General features: G+C 48.6%; 7 protein-coding genes and 2 non-coding genes across 9 annotated transcripts; 5 read left to right on the plus strand and 4 right to left on the minus strand.

Moving 5' to 3' along the window:
* Positions 1 to 16: 16 nt before the first annotated feature.
* On the minus strand, positions 17 to 913 carry B0J16DRAFT_392365 (uncharacterized protein; the record flags this gene model as incomplete). The annotated part of the gene is made up of 1 exon (XM_046131998.1): positions 17 to 913. One exon carries the CDS (start codon positions 911 to 913, stop codon positions 17 to 19), a length of 897 nt encoding a protein of 298 aa, XP_045990209.1.
* Positions 914 to 1,614: 701 nt separating this feature from the next.
* B0J16DRAFT_t25 lies at positions 1,615 to 1,707 on the plus strand. Its single transcript has one exon. It is a non-coding gene; the product is annotated as a tRNA-Ser (tRNA).
* Positions 1,708 to 2,122: 415 nt separating this feature from the next.
* On the plus strand, positions 2,123 to 3,060 carry B0J16DRAFT_330615 (uncharacterized protein). The gene is made up of 3 exons (XM_046126489.1): positions 2,123 to 2,351; positions 2,407 to 2,497; positions 2,555 to 3,060. Exons 1-3 carry the CDS (start codon positions 2,315 to 2,317, stop codon positions 3,000 to 3,002), a joined length of 576 nt encoding a protein of 191 aa, XP_045990210.1. The 5' UTR covers positions 2,123 to 2,314; the 3' UTR covers positions 3,003 to 3,060.
* A 186-nt stretch (positions 3,061 to 3,246) lies between these two features.
* Positions 3,247 to 4,430, minus strand: B0J16DRAFT_392366 (Intradiol ring-cleavage dioxygenase; the record flags this gene model as incomplete). Its single annotated transcript, XM_046131999.1, has 2 exons — positions 3,247 to 4,004; positions 4,055 to 4,430. 2 exons carry the CDS (start codon positions 4,428 to 4,430, stop codon positions 3,247 to 3,249), a joined length of 1,134 nt encoding a protein of 377 aa, XP_045990211.1.
* Positions 4,431 to 6,627: 2,197 nt separating this feature from the next.
* On the plus strand, positions 6,628 to 8,306 carry B0J16DRAFT_410068 (uncharacterized protein). Its single transcript, XM_046133124.1, has 5 exons — positions 6,628 to 6,925; positions 6,974 to 6,995; positions 7,042 to 7,358; positions 7,408 to 7,791; positions 7,843 to 8,306. Exons 1-5 carry the CDS (start codon positions 6,669 to 6,671, stop codon positions 8,201 to 8,203), a joined length of 1,341 nt encoding a protein of 446 aa, XP_045990212.1. The 5' UTR covers positions 6,628 to 6,668; the 3' UTR covers positions 8,204 to 8,306.
* Positions 8,307 to 8,634: 328 nt separating this feature from the next.
* B0J16DRAFT_t30 lies at positions 8,635 to 8,727 on the minus strand. Its single transcript has one exon. It is a non-coding gene; the product is annotated as a tRNA-Ser (tRNA).
* A 746-nt stretch (positions 8,728 to 9,473) lies between these two features.
* Positions 9,474 to 10,595, plus strand: B0J16DRAFT_41452 (acyl-CoA N-acyltransferase). The gene is made up of 3 exons (XM_046133458.1): positions 9,474 to 9,646; positions 9,695 to 10,174; positions 10,223 to 10,595. The coding sequence occupies exons 1-3, from the start codon at positions 9,545 to 9,547 to the stop codon at positions 10,244 to 10,246; spliced, it is 606 nt and encodes a 201-aa protein (XP_045990213.1). The 5' UTR covers positions 9,474 to 9,544; the 3' UTR covers positions 10,247 to 10,595.
* A 151-nt stretch (positions 10,596 to 10,746) lies between these two features.
* On the plus strand, positions 10,747 to 12,032 carry B0J16DRAFT_314886 (uncharacterized protein; the record flags this gene model as incomplete). Its single annotated transcript, XM_046125218.1, has 4 exons — positions 10,747 to 10,760; positions 10,934 to 11,234; positions 11,377 to 11,550; positions 11,610 to 12,032. 4 exons carry the CDS (start codon positions 10,747 to 10,749, stop codon positions 12,030 to 12,032), a joined length of 912 nt encoding a protein of 303 aa, XP_045990214.1.
* A 1,661-nt stretch (positions 12,033 to 13,693) lies between these two features.
* On the minus strand, positions 13,694 to 17,393 carry B0J16DRAFT_330619 (uncharacterized protein). The gene has a single exon (XM_046126490.1). It carries the CDS (start codon positions 17,002 to 17,004, stop codon positions 14,083 to 14,085), a length of 2,922 nt encoding a protein of 973 aa, XP_045990215.1. The 5' UTR covers positions 17,005 to 17,393; the 3' UTR covers positions 13,694 to 14,082.
* Between the last annotated feature and the right edge of the window lie 1,304 nt (positions 17,394 to 18,697).

Raw genomic sequence — 18,697 nt, forward strand, 5'->3', positions numbered from 1 at the left:
TTATACGTATCGAATACTACAGGAATAGTGAAAGTGCAATACTGCCAGAAAGAGCACCAAGTACAGTCAAGATCCCACTCATACCACCAAAGCTGAGGCTCTGTGTCCCACTATCATTATCAGCACCACTACCCTCGCCATTGCCCGTCGACACTCCAGTATCTGTCGGCGCAGTGCCGCTATTTGTTCCCGTCGCCACACCTGCATCTATAGTTTTGCTAGGGAGCTCAGTAAGACTCGTAGTAGGCTTAGCCACGGCCTCTGCAAGACTACTTCGGGCTTTCTTGACATCGAGGTCACAAGGCTTTGGCTTAGGAGATGCATCCTCGGCAAGGATGGGACAGCCAACTGTGTGATTTCTTTCAAGCTTGATGGCAGTGCCTGCAATGGCACAATCATCGTACTCGGCAATAGCTTTGCGAGCAGTCTTTGCGCCAGGACGGAGCTTGAAAGTAACGTTTCCAGATCGTTCAAATTGGTTGTTTTTCAAAAGAACGCTTCCATCAGATCGAGGCTCGCAGATAGTAGTCCATCGGAAGTCCCACTTGAGGATACAAGAGTCTTCTTCTTCGCGCCAGTATTGAAACTGGTCCTCATCAGGATCGGCTTTGGCATCACTGGTGTTGAGAAAGTAGTATGGCTCGGAGTCAGGCATGAAGTCGAGGTACAGTCTTCCAATGCCAAAAAGCGTGTAGCGGCAGTTGAGTTCCCAGTTGAGCGTGCCGCTGAAAGTGGTCAAGACTGGGGCGTTTTGGAGGCCGAAAATAACAGGGAAAGGTGCTTCTACGGCGTATGTATCGTTTCGTGGGAAGACGACGTCGACTTCTCCGATGGCGGGGAATGAGACGACATCTTCGTCGTTGGCGGCTACCAAGACTGAAAGCCCTAGGCTGATGAATGTTGTGAAGCGCATGTTTACTCCAGAGATAAAGGCACGAGAAAAAGGAATCAGCGCTCCGTGGGTGCGGAGAGTACAAGGATATTTAAGCTTATTGCGCCAGGAGATGGTGGTGAATAACCGGTTAGCGGGTATTACAAAAGCTGCCTAAGATTGAGACTGACATAAATTACTAGTCTAGATGCCACTCTAAAGCACTGTTGGGGTGTTCAGGTTATTAGGCTCCCGGTCAAGTCATTCAGCCCTTCTGGAGCATGGATCCATCCTTGTTCATTGCATTTGAACCAACGCGATTCGGGGTCCAGCTGAAAAGGCTGAAACTTGTCGGGCGTCTCGACTTTAATTGCGAGTTACTCTCCTCCAATTATCAGCGCATTCATTCCATAGCGCAGTACTGGAATAAATATGAGTTGACAAACAATAAAAATGGACGATACAGGTCGACGACGGTCGTTCCTCGATCTTGGAATCGGGGTCATTAGTCATAACTTTATCTCAAACTCTACGAGCTTAATTCGATGTTGACTAACACTGGCTGAAGAATAAGCAACAGTGCAAGTTTACTTGGCAATAGATGATTCGAAACTGTGCAATTAATTGATCTTGCTAAAACGTTGGGGTTATAGGCAGACACCATGTGGTGGTGAGAGTCAGCCTAGACGTGGCTGTGGAAGATAGTGTCAAATTTCAGCGTCATTTTCAAAAAAAACCATTAAGACAACGTGGCCGAGTGGTTAAGGCGCCGCACTCGAAAATTATCTAGATATGCTGTTCCTTCGGGAGCGCAGGTTCGAATCCTGCCGTTGTCGGTATCTTTTGCTTTTCCAAGTTATTTTTTGCATATCGAGAGGCCAGACGCATGGTGTTGAGTGATAGATAGTACGTGGGTTATAGGTACTGTTGTGACATATACTGACTTCGTTTTTGTTATAAGACATTCCCTGCGTCTCTAATATTATTGGAACTTGACATGCGACTAGAAGACGCTAGCTTGTGTTTCCACTTGTACAATCGCATTGACTGAAATGAACTGTAGGTATTGTTTATGCCAGTACGGATAATCAGCATTTCATAAACTTGGTCGCGCCGGTAATACGACTCCGGTCGACCCGGTCAATGTCCGGCGCATCGCATAACGAATACCGGGAACACCCGGAAACTCCACGGACTTGTCATACCTGGACTGACAAGTGAGCAATTGCAATGATACAATTGGCGGATTGACTTACAAGCACTTTGACGTCGGAAATGAAAGGGCGAAGTTACCGCTGTTGTTTGTATATAAGTCCCTTTACCCGGAGCCGAGCGAAGGATTCGTGAGTTGATTCCCGAGTCCAGTTGCGCGTTGTTTGACTGTAAGCTGGGCGATACTTACATGCTTTTATCTTCTCTCTATTGCTGTTAGCTTGTTTCAAAATGATTCTACAAAAACCTGGCCTCCGTGCTATGCTCGGTCTGTTACCCTTCTTAGCTGTACCTTACCCGGACAACAACTGATATATGAGCAGTTTCAGGAAGACCAAGCACCATCCTCAATCGCAGCACCACTAGATTAGCATGTACCCGTTTACTATCCAACCAAAGCCCACAAAAGTCGCAGTAATTCTTCCTCATGACCCAGAAACGAATGTGTATAAAGACTCTGACCATCTGCAGAGCACCGACCATCACAAGACTGAACCCGGATGAAGGTCAGCAAATCCTCGTAAAACAGCGACTAAACCGCCCTGTCACCCCAAACCTCAGCGTCTACAAGATCGAACAAATCTGGTTCAGCGCCTCAGCCTGGACTAGAATCACGGGACTGCTTGTCGGTGGTACGGCATATCTCACCTTAGGTGCTCATGCCATTGCTCCTTACCTCGGACTAGGTTTTGATACCGCGGCTCTAGTGTCGGCTTTTGGCGCGTTACCCTTTGCTGCCAAGGCGGCTATCAAATTTGGATTGCTGGGATTTCCGTTTTCCTATCACTTCATCAATGGAATTCGGCACTTGGTATTTGATTTGGGATTTGGATACAAGAAGGCCCAATTCAAGAGATCTGAAGCCGCTACATGGGCGCTTAGTATCATAAGTGGCCTTGTTCTGGCCTTCTGGTTGTGAATATAGCGAGACTGTAATTTTAGTGTAGGAATAAGAGTGTAAATTTAACTATCATCACATACTCAACAGGTTCCAGCTCTTCCTACTTATCGTGTACAACTAAATATCAAACTCAGTACCAGACTGACATCTAAACATTCCCATATGACCCTACACGAATCGACATCCTCTTGCGGCACAGCCACAGACTCGGCAATGCCGCATAAATCGGTAAAGAAAACTAATCATATGATCGGCATTCCATTTAAGCGTCAGGGGAAGCCGGAGGTGTGCTTCCAGGAGTGCTTCCAGGAGGGGATCCAGAAGGAGGGCCACCGGCACCACCAGGTCCGCCGGCGCCAGAGTTCTCATTAGCAACACCGCCCTCCTTCCAGTAGTAAGCAGCGGGAGTAACGGAGCTGGATCGGGTAGAGTTGATGCCGAATGCGAGCCAGGCAAACAGACCGTCGCTGATGCTGTCCCCGATAAGAGTGTACTCCATCATGGGATCGACGCCATCGGTCTTGGCTTCCTCGATCAGGATGCTGTCGTCCTCGTTGAGAGTGAGCTCCTGAGTGTTTGAAGCATAAGGCTCAAGAGTCTCGACTTGGGCGATGAGCTCCTGGTCGAAGAAAGCCTGTCCGACGTGGCTAGCATAGTTGTCACTGCCGAGAGTGTGGTTTGCGAGGAGAGTTGCATTGGTGTGAACCATGACGTGAATGTGAGTGGCTCGGCCGGTGTAGTGACCAGGGAAGATGGACTCAAACTGAGCGACACCATCAGAGTTGGTCTTCTGAATACCTCGGAGCCAGGTGTTGTCGATGTTGGTCTCATCGGATTGATCGCCATTGCCACCTGCGATAACTCCAGAGTAGACTCCGGTAGAGTTGCAGTGCCACATCTCGAGGTATACATTAGGAACAGGATCGCAAGTTTCGACGTCGATGACTTGGTAATCGAGGACGATGTTGAGTCCCTCTTGTTCTTCGATGACGTTCTCTCGGACATACTCGCCAGCAACATCTATCTGTGTTAGTCTCTTCGTCTAGAACATAGCTTACACGATGACTTACAGTAAGGACCCTGAGTAACTTCAGGAGTCAAAACACAAGAGTTGATGCTTGCGAAAAGAGTAGCAGGATCAGTACACTCGGTAAAGCCTTGGTCAGTCTGGTTGTGAGAAGCGGCCAAAACACTATCGGCATCTCGCTTCTTCAAAGCCCGCTTCTGGCGAGCCTTGTTGACTTGGACTGCACGACGGGCAACATTGCGAGCTTCAACACCACGAGCCTTGAGCTTAGGGGCGCAGTGAGCGAGAGAGGATCTCTTGACAGAGCCGAGGAATTCTCGACGCTCGGCGGCTTCGTGGGCGACGTCGTGTCCTGGATGGGCAGAGGCGATGTTGGCCGCGAGGGCGAGGCTGGCAAGGACGGTTTTAACAGAAGGCATTGCAAGGAATTCTGAGAATTGGTGATAGGAGTTGAGAGTGATGGAAGTCTTAGTCTTAGTTGTCTGTGTAGTTCTTGGGAGATATTCATTTAATGCCAAGGGACCCTCTGCTTTTATAAATGTTCTTTGCCAAGACTTCTTCTTGCTTCATCGTCAACATTTCAGATAGTAGCCCACATACCGCATGTCTTTCCTCAATCGCATCATCAAATTCACAGCCTGAGAGAGGCGCATTGAGACTTCTCTCCGGTGACGCGTTACATCAAAGATATCGAAACCGCCAATCCTCTCCAAATAGAGTTAAAGACGGGCTATTCAACGAACTAAGCATGAAGCATAGACGGCAACTAAGGAGCACTGCCGGGGACATCGTTAATTGTCCTATAGGATTCACTGTAAAAAATGTCTGGGCGAGTCAAGGTGACGACGATTGGCTCTTGGTGTCGTTAGTTACACGCAAGCTTCCGAGCCTTGTGGGGAGGCTCGGCTTTCTCCCACATCACGAAAGATGGGATCCACGACTTGAAGCAGAAGGTAGGAATTTTTAATTTTTAATGCTGTGACTGCGCATGCATTCTTACATTGCGTATCTTCCGATTGGTTATCAGATGTGATCTCGGAGGATATATTTTTCTAGAACAGGAGTGCTGCATCCCGTCACGAGGGTGTGGGGGTTGAATACGACTGAGCCATGTTTTTCGCAAATTTCGGTTGAGAACAACTTCAGTAAAATACGTTGCTCGAATCTGATTTCAATATCTGTGATAAACCAGATTGATCGCCTGAATCTAAGCATATTGATTGTCGCTATGTATTGTAAAGTCAGATGAGAAAAGTCAATGTTTCAGCTTCTCAAATATCGGCGATCAACTCGGACCCTTTGCCTAATTCTGTCCGGAGAGAACCACGCGAAAGACCATGCAATGTTAACCTAACCTGTACCTTATTCCGTGTGTCTTTAAGAAAAATACACTCTCTCACTTCTCTTCTCTCGACGCCCGTCTTCTGCGCCATGTTCCAAGCCCACGGATCTCCATTCGAGTCCGATGGCATTCATGTCTACACTAGAATTTTCCAGATGCGGTTTTAATGTCGATATTGATTAGTATGGGTCTATTGTCCCGTGTTTGCTTCATTCCTGGCCCAGAGTTAATGGACAGCCGCATTCTGTTCCATGTCTTGGCAATGTCTTAGCCTGGTTGGCGGGCCTTGGGCGAGAACGTGGTGCGGCGTCGGGTTAAACTGTCCTTATGCTAACAGTAGTCTCTACTAATCCAGTCTATCTTTGTCAAAGCGTGTATACTGAGGCATTTATTTGGGATAAAACTGGAAGGGAATTCAATGCTATTGTTACAGAAAAGAAGTGACATTGGATGGTGACCATTACATGCTTCAAGCAGTGCCAATGCCCATGACCAGTAAGCATTCCACTCTTGCTCGTGCTACAGCCACAAACTCTCTGTAAAGATCCGAGGGACCCTTTATCACAAGCCACCAACTTTCGCAATTGGTTCCGCGGGGACCTTCCAAATTGCCGACCTTTGGAATGATGGCTGTGCATTTCTCGGGGAAAGAGAAAACTACTGTCTTCTAGTGAATGTTGACAAATGGTCCGGGACCAAGGCAATGCAAGGGACATTGTCAGCCGTTCACTCCTTGCACTAATAACCACGAGGTGCGGGCAACGACTGAGACAACTCGGTTAGAGGACATCAACGAACTAGCGGGGATGTAGCTTATCATTTCGGGCATGCTGGTAGTCCCTCGCAGGTAGTCTGTGGTGGTAATCTCCAGGCGCTAAGGAGATGCAGAGCTAAGAACAGAGGGGACAAAATTAGCGCATCGTTTCATTGCACTTCAGCGTATGGTCTTGTACTATCTATTTATTACACTTATAGGAGTCTTAATTTGATAGCAATGAGGACTTCCTAGTGTCGCTGAATCTCAGGCCACTCAGGCCCGGATCTACGGTCGCGTCCTCCGGAGAGAGATCTATTGATGCAAAAGGCCTGCTAGTCTTCCCAAGCTTCCAGCATGTCTCATAGAGTTTGAAGCTATTGTCTAGCGGCCCTACCGAGCTGACATGTTAGTCTCAGGTCCAGATCCAAGCGATGTTACCAACGGGAGAGACACGGCTTGCCAGAATTCCTTAAAACCGACAACCCCTTTGCTGTTGTTTTCAGGGTCGTCTCCGTATTTTCTCTTTCACTCCATAATAACCAAAGATCCAATACCAAAATGCCTATCTCCGAAGTCGACAAGTACCTTTGGCTGGCGTACTGTAAGGCAGTGCAGAATGCTGTCGGTGGCCTGCCTGGACACAAGCCTGCCCTGTTCTTCACCAAGAAGGCACAAAAGGCACCTGTTGCGTCGCCAGATATTGATCCTGCTTATACCAATTATGGCATTAACAACATTATCAACAACTTTTTGCAGACCAATGATTTGTTCTATGATCCGTCTCATCACAAGACGTACACTCAATGTCTTCTTGAGTAGGTACATTTGGCCTTGTCTTTTGGAAATCCACTGACCTTTACTGGATACCTTCTCTCAGTCAAAGTCGTAAGTAAACAGCAGGGTTACCTCAAGCATCTCTAACAAGACCCAGGGCGATGGCGACCAGACTCGCATCACAATGACAGGTCGAAACTTGACCAGCGCGCTCGATCAAGCTCTACGAGAGAGAGCGCGTGCTCTAGAAAATTTTGAGAAGGAGGAAGGCTACGGATTAACTGGCGATGAAGACTTTTCTCAGTGGTGGCCTTCACATGCTCCAGCATTCTCTGCTGCTAAGCAAAAAGTTGATGCTGTAGCTGCAGACTATAGAGCTATGCTCCTCAACGCTGGAGGTCCGGCTGCCACTTCGCTAGCCAGAGATGTCAACAGGATTATTCAAGCTCTTGTTGGCGGACAGTCTATTGACGGGTGAGAAACCAAAGCAAACCCACACCTGTTCATCATCTAACTTTCATAGGATCACTATGCCCGCTTGTCACGCATCAGCTGAGATCACTCGAGAGCTTCTTGAGAAAGATAGGACACCACACGCTATCACATACGTGCCCGAATTCATCTCACCGCACTACACATCCCAGGTTGAACACTGGATAAACGGTGTTGGTGACGGAGATTCATCGACTCAGATTAATGTCGCGGATGGAAAGCAAGTTGATGAGTCTGACTTTGGTCATGCTGCTACAGACGGCTTTTCTTACGGCCACTGGATCTCCTTCTCCGCTAGTAAGGGAAGCACAAGCGAGAAGTCAGTGTCTTTCGACTCTCTAGATACTGATACCGGTCTCGATATTCAATTTTCATATGATGAAATCCAGACAGTTGCGATCCCAGCCGGTGATTGGTAAGTTTCAAAGCTCTCAGTCACATACTCTCCGCTGACACTACTTCATAGGAACGTCCCTAGTCCTGGAAGACGATACCAACTGTCAAACACCGCTTCAGAAGAATCTCGTAAGCTGGCATTCCCAGACTATCTCGTTGTGGTTCGAAACCTCGGTTTCAAAATCAGCATCCGAGATACAAAGTTCGCTAGACAGGTCGATGAGATGTTTGAAAATGCCAAGACATCAGGAGGGTCTGTGCGAGTCTTTGGTATTCCTGCTACCCCAGATGGTGACTCTGAGAAGGCTACTGAGGAGAATGCTCATGTTGCTGAGTGGGACTTGGGTAATGGAGTGCTTTCGATTAGACCAACGGCTGATGCAGGTTTTGCTTCCGTTGTTGCGCTTGTTGGCGAGTTGAATATTAGTTAAGTGGTAGGAGTTTTCGATAGCTTTTGTATGATCAACAGTGGCAGGTTCGTACTTTTGTGTTGTTTTAGTTAGATTAATATGATATATCAAGACATTAGTCAAGTGTATAACGAACACTGAAAGGATATCCATGCCCAAGATGAATCGAACCAGGACTTTCCATCGTAGTTCCGTGGAAATTCCTGGAAAGTTCCAAGTGATTCAACAGTTGACAAGTTGCCAGGTGATGGATCTAAGTGTAACATCTCATGGTATCACAACAGCCAAAACGACAACTTCCTGTATTCTCACAGCAACGAACCAACACTCCATACTCTTGAATCTTATCTGATATCATTTCTGGCCCACCAAAAAGTCTCACCGCTGGCAAAAAGCTAGCCTCTGATCCACAACAACAAGACCCAGAATCATGATACACCAAAAAGAACAATCGACAACGGCAGGATTCGAACCTGCGCTCCCGAAGGAACAGCATATCTAGATAATTTTCGAGTGCGGCGCCTTAACCACTCGGCCACGTTGCCTAAAGGATGAAACGTTTCGAGATATTCTGTGTATATCAATATGACGGAATCGTGGATAGGACAAATTTTCGAACAATCTTTTCCGAAGGACAGGCAGCCCAAACAACTAGTGGAAGGGTAATTGAGTTACTGAAAAGAAGCTTATCTGTTTGATTAGATCATTTAGAGCTCTCTTGGAGAGTTCATTCTTGAAGCGCGATTCAAAGCGTCTCTGTCGTATTCGCAATATGGCTTCTGGAAGCTGCAAGACATTCCTAAGTAATACTCAACTCATGGGATTTAGCGGGTGATATCATATTCTCAAACACTTTTCAATCGTGGAATGGCGGTTTGGTTCGGCAACCATGATAGTGAAGTTTTGTTTTGTTTAGATGTTCCAGCCATATTCACAACCAGCAATCAACAGAGCCGCTCAAATCACCCGTGATTCGCATACACATCTCAAGTTCTTTCAAAAGAGAGTCTGTGAAGTCTAGAAAAATATCCACGGCTCGTTTCTAAGTCTTGGAGCTTATTCTCTACTAACCAGTAACATGGGTTGACGGCTTTGAGTTGACATATTGAGTGTACCTTGGAGCATAGGGAAATCCATTAGAATTCTCTTGCAAGATGCATCGAAAGAATCTCCCCACGACCCTGCTCTCGCACTCTAGCGTCTGCTATCTTCTAGGATGATCAGTCAAGGAGCGCGCCCTTGAATTAACTTTAGCCCCACCAAACCCCGCCTTCGTCTTTCAACTCCATCACCTACCTTGCCATAAATACAGCCAGGAATTGCACAAGATTATCTGCGTTTTACCATTGGACAAAGCTAAAAATGTCACTTTACGTCAGACAACTCAGTATCAACGACCTTGAACAGTCCCTCGTCGTCGAGACGGCGGCGTTTCCACCAGCCGAAGCAGCAACTCGAGAAAAGGTACGTAAATCCATCCGCCGGAAGATCAAGTAAACTCACACTTCTCAGATCGATTACCGCTTGAGTGTATGCCCAGAGCTATGTATGGGTTTGTTCCTTCGCGCGGGGGCTAGTCTTCCATCGCCTGTTCCTCAAGACATACCCTTCATCGAGACTCCTGAATCCAAAGATGATGTGCTCCTCGCACACGTCATCTCCACCAAGTCTACCAACAAGCCCGTCAGGGATGAAGACATGGACTATCCACGCGACTGGAAGTCTGATCCTCAGGGCGATTACGACGTAGGCCACAAGAAAAACGGAAGAACAATCGCTCTTCATGCCCTTGCCGTTTCTCCTGATTACCAGAGGTCAGGTTTAGGAAAGGCGGCTATGCGAGCATATATCGAACGGATGAAGCAAATCGACGCAGGAGATAGAATCTCAATTCTGACATACGATCGACTGGTACCATACTATCAAAAGCTTGGGTTCGAGCACTATGGTAAAAGCGACTCTGAATATGCCGGCGTGGCCTGGCATGATCTTGTGGGTAGAACCCCTACAAATATTGGAATATTTCTAACTTTGATGCAGTCTTACATTCTCTCGCAATCTTGATAAACATACATATTTCGCCCAGAACTGCATACCGCGAAATCTAGAACAAAGGGCAACCGTCCTCATGATGCTATGCTATACTATTGATGAATGTTGATGAATGAAATGGTCTTTAATCTCCCAGGGATTAATCACGGGAGGCGCAGACGAAGTGAGCGGGTTGAAGATACTGAGTAAGGATGATAAAGGGGGAAAAACAGTTGTTGGTTAAGAAATATTCCTAGTTGACTTACCATCAAGATGATAGGTACACAGAAGCTAGGAACTTGCCAGAATAAAGATTATTATTCCTCATTCGTCTCCTCATATTTTTCCTTCTACTTCTTTTTCATCCTCTCTTCCTCCTCAGCCTTGGCGTCATTCGTCGGATTGGGAATCTGATAGAGCCAACGGAGAAAAAGGTGTTTATTCTACCAATAAGTATGATAAGGACGTTCATAAAAATAGAGACAATGACTATATTTGCGCCTAGGTAGTGTCAAGAATGCAAAGTTCAGTTGATGTCCTCGGATAGGTAGGAGAGACACTTGAGAGTTGAGTTCCGATATATGGTCTAGAACATCTATAAGGTAGGAGAAGGTCAGTACCTACAGAATAGAAGACTTTTCTTAAGGTATCTATCTCTATACAGTATTCCAAGCGTATCCACTGGTTTCTCTTTTCTGCTTTTAGCTATTCTAGCTACAGTCACTGCCGGCCCTTGACAGTTGTCTGGCAGTGCCAGCCCGTTAATTTCAAAGCTGCAAATGCGTTAGGGCATCCGCCATTACGAATCACTCGCTTGTTGCTTGCCTTTTCACATCATTCTGCTCTTCCTTCCTTCTCTTCTCTTCATTCCTTTCTTCACACGCATCGCATCGCAACATCCACGCAACGCAACCCAAGTTCACAACACACCAACACAACGATATCCTCTTTACACCGAGTAAAGAGACAAAGAAGAAGAAGACGACGAAGACGAAGAAGAAGACATACTCGCACAAACAAGGTAAGCTTTCATTTCTTTCTTTCAAACACTCTCTGCAGCTTCAGCCGAACCTTCCCAGGAGGCTGCATAGCAGAAGAACTTTTGTTCCCGCGGGTCAAATAAACACTCTCCATTACCTCGAACTCACTAACATCAATCTTAGATGTCTTTCAACGATGATGACCTCGAACTTTTTATGAGTGCAGCCATTTCCGCCTTACGCCAAGGCAGCGCTTCTGGTGGTTCTGGTTCCGGTGGTCGCCGAGGCGGTCGTGGTGGCCGCGGAGGTGGCCGTGGCGGCGGTATTCGCAAGGATACCAGACCGCGCTGCCACCGCGTAAGTTCTCGAGGTTCTTGCCCAATATCTCCAATTTGGATACTAATACCTGAACATAGTGCCGCTCATCGGAGCATCTCATCGCTGACTGCCCTCACAAGGATGAGTCTCGCCGCAAGGTCAGACAGCGGCTGCGGGAGGCTGCTTCCGCTCAGGAAACTCTCCCTGCTCCTGCTGAGCAGCCTGCCCTCCTATCTCCTCCTCCTCCTCCTCCTGCCGCTTCTGTCGCCCCCATCGCCCCTACTGTCGCCCCTGCTGCCGCCCCTGCTGCCGCTCCTGCTGCTCCTACTGAGCAACCTACCGACAGTTTTGCGATGCCTCGAGACGGGCCTCAGTATCCTCCCTCTCCTCCTCCTGCTGCCGAACCGCAAACCGGTAGACCTCCCGCGCGCCTGGGATGGACTGTCCAGTGGTCTCCAAAATGGAACCGGTGGTTTTACGTCCACTACCTTGATAGTAGTGTTGAGTGGTACGAGCAGTGATGGACTGACTGGAGTTATTTTGTTTCGTGGTTGTTGGTTTTGATGATTGGTTTGATGTTGTTGTTGATAAGGCAGCGTTTGACTGCTGACATCATGGAAGAAGGTAATAGCTATTCGTGGTACCCTTGTCATTTGTTTCTCCTTTCTTTGCTTTCATTTTCTTTTCTTTCCTTATTGTTCTTTCGTTTTCCCAGGGTAGCAGGCACATCGGCTTGTTCTTTGTTCATTTGTCTATTTACCTTTCTTGTTTTGCGACGTCACAGACGTCATTACATGTATCCCAAGGAAAGGCCCCCTTCCCACTTCAGCACCGATGGACAGCATGGACAGGTTACTGCTCAAGTTGGAAACGGAAACGTACGCTTGAGCTGCAACAAGATACCGCTTTAGCTGGAGACAAGATACACTCGATGGAAACGCTCGAGCTGTAACAAGATGCACTCGATGGAAACTCTCGAGCTGTAACAAGATGCCACTTTAGCTGGTGACAAGATGCACTCGATGGAAACGCTCGAGCTGCTTCAAAATGCCGCTTTAGCTGGGTGCCACTTTAGCTGGGTGCCACTTTAGCTGGTGACAACGTACTGCCATAGAGCTGGAGGTGCTGAAGCTGGATCCTGTGTATGGATAAAACTTTCCTTGGACTTTCCTTGCTATTACTATGTACATGTATTTTATGTATTGGAGAAGGGGGTCTAGAACGACAGGCTGGCACCTTCACGTGGTGTTCTAGGTCAGTAGCTAAGGATCTTCAATGATCCTTAGTGAAACTAAGACCAGCCTCTCTGTATTTTTAATATTAGGTAGTGTCTCAACTTCAGGATCCAATAGGACAGAAACTTTGGGGTGTTATCACACGGCTATATGGCAGATGTTTGTGTCGAATACCTAGTCATAGAAGGGGCCTACTGTGTGAGTCGAAGGGTCAGATTGGTCTCATAAGCCATTCCGGCGATAAGTCTTGACTGTCGCCTGAAACCCGCTCTCAGAGACTTGTCAATGTGGGTGCAGAAATGACGAGTCGCGACGAAGGCATTGCTAATAAGTTTGATCTGCAGGATGTGGTTGTAACTGATGACGTGTAGCTAGACCTCAGTACGTCAGAAGGATTGACCTAAAAGGCATAAGAGACGAATCAATTCAGTCATCTTATGCTAACTTCGACCAGCACTGAGACAACTTCATTTTGGCAGCCTAAGCCTTGAGGGACGATTCTCCTGTTGCCTACTTGCTAGTTATTATTTAAGAAGAGTGAACTATACAATTGGAGAGACAAGAAAAAGGTCATACCGTAAATGGTCGAGGTGGCCTGTCATACTAGGCTCTGATGAGGCGGCTTGCTCCGGGGGATTGAGTGTGCCTTCTGGGCTAAGCGATGGAAGATCAGTTACGACCTTGTTGGCAAGTTTACTTCTTTGTCGATGTGCGGTTGGAGTATAGAGAAGGGAAGTGTCCTCTAGATAATGCTTGGGTGTGAGGATACGGCCTGAAAGAGAATGTGCAACCCGGCGCTCGCCGGACGGCGGCCGGAGGGGGACGAAGAAAATGTTCTCCACATGCCGGAAGCCCGATGGCCGTTGTTCTTCCATCTGGCGCCGGAACGATGCAAATGGTTCACCGTCACTGCTAAGAAAGCTTCACGAGGGAGTCTCAAGATATTTTAAACATATGAATTCTGTAGCTAGTAATATTCGTTTACATCAGAAGGCACAGCCTACTGAAGATAATCGTCTAGAGGTTTTCATCCAGGCTTGGTATCTAAAGGGGGAATTGTAAACAATAAACATGTCGCAAACCAGTACAAAAGAAATCGGTATCACAACCCCATCGAAAACAATCCTCATTACAAAGCCCTTCAAGTAAGAATTGTAGGCCTTATCCTTCGTTCGTCATTTAACACTCCTGCCCTCCTCATGCGTTCAATTCGTGCAAAGTGTGGTATCGGTATGGTATCTTAAGAAACGCAAAGAAACCCATTCTACCCTCGCTAATCTTTCGCTAGCACGGTGATGATGTTGGTATTTTTCTTTTTCTTTTTCGTGTTGGTAGTTTAGTCGGTGAAGAACTTGATCACGTTCTGCAAGTCGCGCAGGCCGACACCCTTCTTGGGGTAGCAAATGTAAATCTCTTCTCCCAGGGCACCGAACTTGGATCGGAAGGAAGCCTTGCGGCGGAGACCGAGACTGTCGATGATAGATCGGTAGCTGGCGCTGAGGAACTTGGCGCGGAGTCCGCCAACGTGCTCACCAGGGGTAAGCTTCTCGGAGACACCTGCACCGAAGGTGACCTTTCCGGTGACGTTAGACAAGGCGTGGCTGACCAGAACCTCAATGGCACCGTTGACGGCACCGGGGAAGTCGAGCGCCCACTTCACTTGCCAGCCGTGACGAGGAGCAAGCTTGGCCAAGACGACCATAGACATGACCTTGCCGTCCTTCTCGGCAGCAAAGTAGCGGCGGTGCTCCTGGTCGATCCAGGGACGAACCTCAGTAAGATGCACCTGCTTGCCCTTACGAGCGCTCTTCCATTCCTCAATGGCGGGGTCAGCGCGAGAAATGAAATCTTCGTCAGGCTTAACCTCGTGGATCTTGACTCCTTCACGCTCGACACGTCGAGCCTTGGCAGCAAGTCCTTCGATCTGAGCACTGTTGTGCTTGTCTGCATCAACACGCTGCTCTTCGGTACAAGTCAAACTTCGCCAGCGAAGCTCAGATGCAAGGATCTTTTGGACTTCGTAGGAGACGAGCATCCAGAACGGTGTCAAGCGAAGGTCAACGGTAAGGTGCTGAATGAAGGCCCGGATGACCTGAGTGTATTGGCTGCGGTCACAGAGGGGATCACCAGTGATCATGGCAAACTTCTCGCGCTGGACCCAGCCGATAGCTGCGCCAGTTTCGTGTCGCCAGATCTGGAATCGCTCATCAAGCCAAGATGTATTAGTGGCATCACCATAGTTGGCAATGAGCTTCTCCAGAGGGGGAGGAGAGTCGGCGTGGTGAGGCTTCGTGGTATCAGCCTCGGGGTGGGGTAGACCAGGGGCCTTGGTAGGGAGAGACTTGGGGTCTCGGTGGAAGAGAGAGGCATATCGGACATCGCCAAGCTCGAGCATCCAGGCGACAATACGCTCAAGACCAAGACCAGCACCAGCGTGAGGAGGAGCACCCAGTTCGAAGGCAGTGAGATAGTCTTCCATACCATCCTCAACCATACCAGCTTCGGCCATGTTGGCTCGCAGCTCATCAACATTGTGAATACGCTGACCTCCAGAGCAGATTTCTTGACCACGGATGAAAATATCAAATGATCGAGTGAACTTGGGGTCGTCGATGTCCTTGGCAGTGTAGAAAGGACGAGCGCTGGCGGGGAACTTGTCCAGCACGTAGTAGTCGGTGTTATACTTCTCGCGGACAAGCTGTCCAAGTCGCATCTCATCAGGAGTTGACAGATCCTCCATTTCGACATCGCGCCCGTCGTCGCGGAGCATCTGGATACCCTCGCTGAAGGGAAGGATAAGAGTCTCCTCGAGCCACTTGAACTCCTTGCTGGGCCATCGTGTCTGGACGACTTCGAGCTCTCGAGAGGCATAAACGGTTTTGAAGACTTCCTTGAGGAAGATGTCGATGAAAGAAATTACCTCGTGGTAATCGGTGTCAATGGCCATCTCAAGATCGAGACCAGTGTACTCGGTCAAGTGACGATGTGTGTTCGAGTTCTCGGCACGGAAAACAGGGCCAACCTCGAATACGCGACCAAAATCAGCAGAAATAGCCTCCTGCTTAGCGAGCTGGGGGCTCTGAGCAAGGAATGCCCGACGACCGAAGTAGTTTACGGGGAATACAGCAGCACCACTCTCGGTGGCGGCAGGCTGCAGCTTAGGGGTGTTGATCTCAACAAAGCCTTGCTCCTCGAGGGTGTTTCGAAAGATTCTCGTGACCATGGAGCGAATACGGAAGAGAGCCTGGTTGGAGGGATGTCGGAGATCGAGAATACGGGCGTTCATACGGTTGCGAAGAGTCTCTGGGGGCTTGTAGTTGCTGAAAGGTAGGTTCTGGGCAAGGTTGACAAGGTGGACAGAGTCGACAGCCACCTCAACGCCAGAATGTGTGGCCGATCGAATAGGCTCAGGAGGCTGCTTGAGTGTACCGGTGATCTGAACCAGAGACTCGGAGTTGATCTTGCGAACCCAAGCAATGAAGTCGGCATTATCGGCATCACGTGCGAGAACACCTTGAACGGAGTGTGTTTGGTCTCGGAGGAGGAGGAAGTCGAGCACCTTTGAGATAGGTCGCTGGGTCTCGATACGGGCTCGAAATGTGACTTCGGTGCCAAAAGGCAAAGTGTCGAGCTGAGCAATTGTATTGACCTCACCAGGATGAATTGGCCAGTCAGAGCTCATGCTAGTTCGACCGCTGTCGAGAGAGGTTCGGCTGCTAGGGGCAATAGCGCCGTTGGTAGTGGCGGTCGTGCCATCCATGCTGGATCGAGCCGAATCTCTGTGGGGGAGTTCGACGGCGCTGTCGTGCATGGTTTCGTGAATGGTTCTGGAGGGTGAGGCGGAACGAGGCGATGAGAAAGCTGAGCTCAAAATGGCTCCCGAGGGTCTTGTATCAGCGCTCCTCAACGAGGCCGCGCTGATTGAGGCCGAGGCAGGCCGGTGGGTGGTATCCGGGCTCGCCATTCGAGCGGTATTGAACGACGTCGACGATGATGTCAGAGTCGCAGTGGGTTCTGAAAGGACCGAGTCGATGGAGACAGATGAAAGTGGGCTTGATGTTAAAGCCGGGGCTGGAGTTGGGGTAAAGGAGGTGATCAAAGGTGAAGGATGTTTAGGTAGAGAAGAGGAAGAAAAAGATCTAGGAGTTGAAGGAGAAGACGGAACAGAATTTGTGGTGGCCGCGGGACCTTTTTGACGATATTTAGACGGTAGCGGCATGCCAAAGGCTGATGCGACGGGAGCCAGGATCCCCGTCATAGTTAGTGCCCAGCGAATGCAATGATGATGGAGGGTGTGGCACGGTGGGTCAGCCACACTCGAAATCTTGGAACACCCTGACTTGGCTCAGGTTCTGATTAGGTACAGAGTACAGGCAGTGTTTCCCGCGATAGACTACCCCTGCTCTGCAGTCGATGACGATCGGGTGGGCTGCTTTCGGTTGTTCAGGTTCTCTTTTGGGTGATTTAGGGACAGGCACTTGTCTCGATGATCGTGGCTGTGGCGATGAAATGAGGTGTAGGAGTAGCAGTATCAGGGACACCTGTGGCTAATAACCACAGAAGAAAATGAATCAGGGACTGATTTTTGATGTGCGTGTGCCAGTGTGAAAATGTGCCCTTTAAAATCGTTGAAAAAGCATGTTTGATCAGAGAGGGCTCAACTGACAGTTTATATGACCCTAAAAGTAAACTATAAACCACATTCCCTCGCACTCACGGCATCGTCGGCGTCCCGGAAGGAGACACGACTGATGTCTGCTTACACGACCAAGGAACAGAAAAACTGTGATCCATCTTTGTCAAATTCCGACAGCTTACTCAATCAGCCACCATCTATTTCGGCCTCGGCTCTGTACATAAAATCCGTTAGGTTGGGCTAGACTGACAGATGACTCGGCATGGCGTGGGGAATGGATGTAACTCTCCCGCACCCGTCCTGTATGTACCGAGAAATTCCTACACCCCAGGGCATTGCTTAGAATTGATGCCCGCTGTAAGAAGTGAAATGTCAGCACCTGCACGCACGGTCGTTAGGCTCGTGCTAGCACTAGCAGCCCTAGAGCACCTCATCATTCATCGCGATAAGTAACGGGGCCGGTAACTGTGGCGGGCGGACATACCGTCAGTTAGAGCCTCCATCGCACTTATCGCATCAGATCGACTGCGAAGCCCGAGTGTTCAAATCTGCGTCATAGCTCCATGTCTTTGTCCCTCTGATGCACAGAAAATGTCTCAACAATTGATACACTGATTCGTGTCTGAGAATCAGACTCGCAGTTAGCCACAAGAGCTGAAATGAAGTGTGCTGTACCACGTAACAAACAAGCAGAACAGAGGACAAACGTGCGCCACAGATACCCCCGACAGCCAAGATGTTATTGCCGTCAGTCGTTCAGGTCCCAGTCTTGGCTTCACCCTGAAAGAGCAACACATTCAAGGGATGGCTGCCGTTTACCGTCTCGGCGTCCCTCTACGTACCTCGTGAAGTACCGGATACACTAATGGGTCATACCCTTTTGAGTAATGCGATAAACTCTGTGACATCAGTGACAGTGACAGAGTGCTAGGGTCGTTGTCGATTTTCCCTCTTAGAGGACGGGACTCCTCTAAAAGCATTAGGACACTGAAAATTACCCGCCCCCGGATATATCTGGGGCTGCACGGAGCCTGTGATTGGAGTTCCGGTGGAGATGCTCCGGATAATGCAGCCAAGCCCATGACATATTCTTAATCCCATCGGCGATTAGGGATGATCAAACGAGGATTTTCGCAATTTGTAACCTCGTGGCTCATCTATAACCTGTTATTTCCCCATTAATTATTTCATCCAAGCCTTATTGTGGTCAGAAACAATATCTGAATCGCTCAGGGGTCTCTTTCATATCAAATAACAAGTTTAAATTACTATCAGCGCATTGAATTGACGTCAAGTAGCGAATCGAGTACATCGG

Source organism: Fusarium flagelliforme (assembly GCF_020744385.1).
Source record: "Fusarium flagelliforme strain FIESC 12 MPI-CAGE-AA-0113 chromosome Unknown B0J16scaffold_1, whole genome shotgun sequence".
Taxonomy (NCBI): domain Eukaryota; kingdom Fungi; phylum Ascomycota; class Sordariomycetes; order Hypocreales; family Nectriaceae; genus Fusarium; species Fusarium flagelliforme.

Bases quoted from the DNA above. Each gene is read 5' to 3' on its own strand.
- B0J16DRAFT_41452 (XM_046133458.1), top strand. From the start codon at position 9,545: ATGTCACTTTACGTCAGACAACTCAGTATCAACGACCTTGAACAGTCC. The intron at 9,647-9,694 runs GTACGTAAATCC...CACACTTCTCAG, and splicing joins AAGCAGCAACTCGAGAAAAG to ATCGATTACCGCTTGAGTGT. The intron at 10,175-10,222 runs GTGGGTAGAACC...ACTTTGATGCAG, and splicing joins GCGTGGCCTGGCATGATCTT to TCTTACATTCTCTCGCAATC.
- B0J16DRAFT_330619 (XM_046126490.1), bottom strand. From the start codon at position 17,004: ATGACGGGGATCCTGGCTCCCGTCGCATCAGCCTTTGGCATGCCGCTA.
- B0J16DRAFT_330615 (XM_046126489.1), top strand. From the start codon at position 2,315: ATGATTCTACAAAAACCTGGCCTCCGTGCTATGCTCG. The intron at 2,352-2,406 runs GTCTGTTACCCT...ATATATGAGCAG, and splicing joins TGGCCTCCGTGCTATGCTCG to TTTCAGGAAGACCAAGCACC. The intron at 2,498-2,554 runs GTAATTCTTCCT...GACCATCTGCAG, and splicing joins CAAAGCCCACAAAAGTCGCA to AGCACCGACCATCACAAGAC.
- B0J16DRAFT_410068 (XM_046133124.1), top strand. From the start codon at position 6,669: ATGCCTATCTCCGAAGTCGACAAGTACCTTTGGCTGGCGTACTGTAAG. The intron at 6,926-6,973 runs GTAGGTACATTT...GACCTTTACTGG, and splicing joins TACACTCAATGTCTTCTTGA to ATACCTTCTCTCAGTCAAAG. The intron at 6,996-7,041 runs GTAAGTAAACAG...AACAAGACCCAG, and splicing joins ACCTTCTCTCAGTCAAAGTC to GGCGATGGCGACCAGACTCG.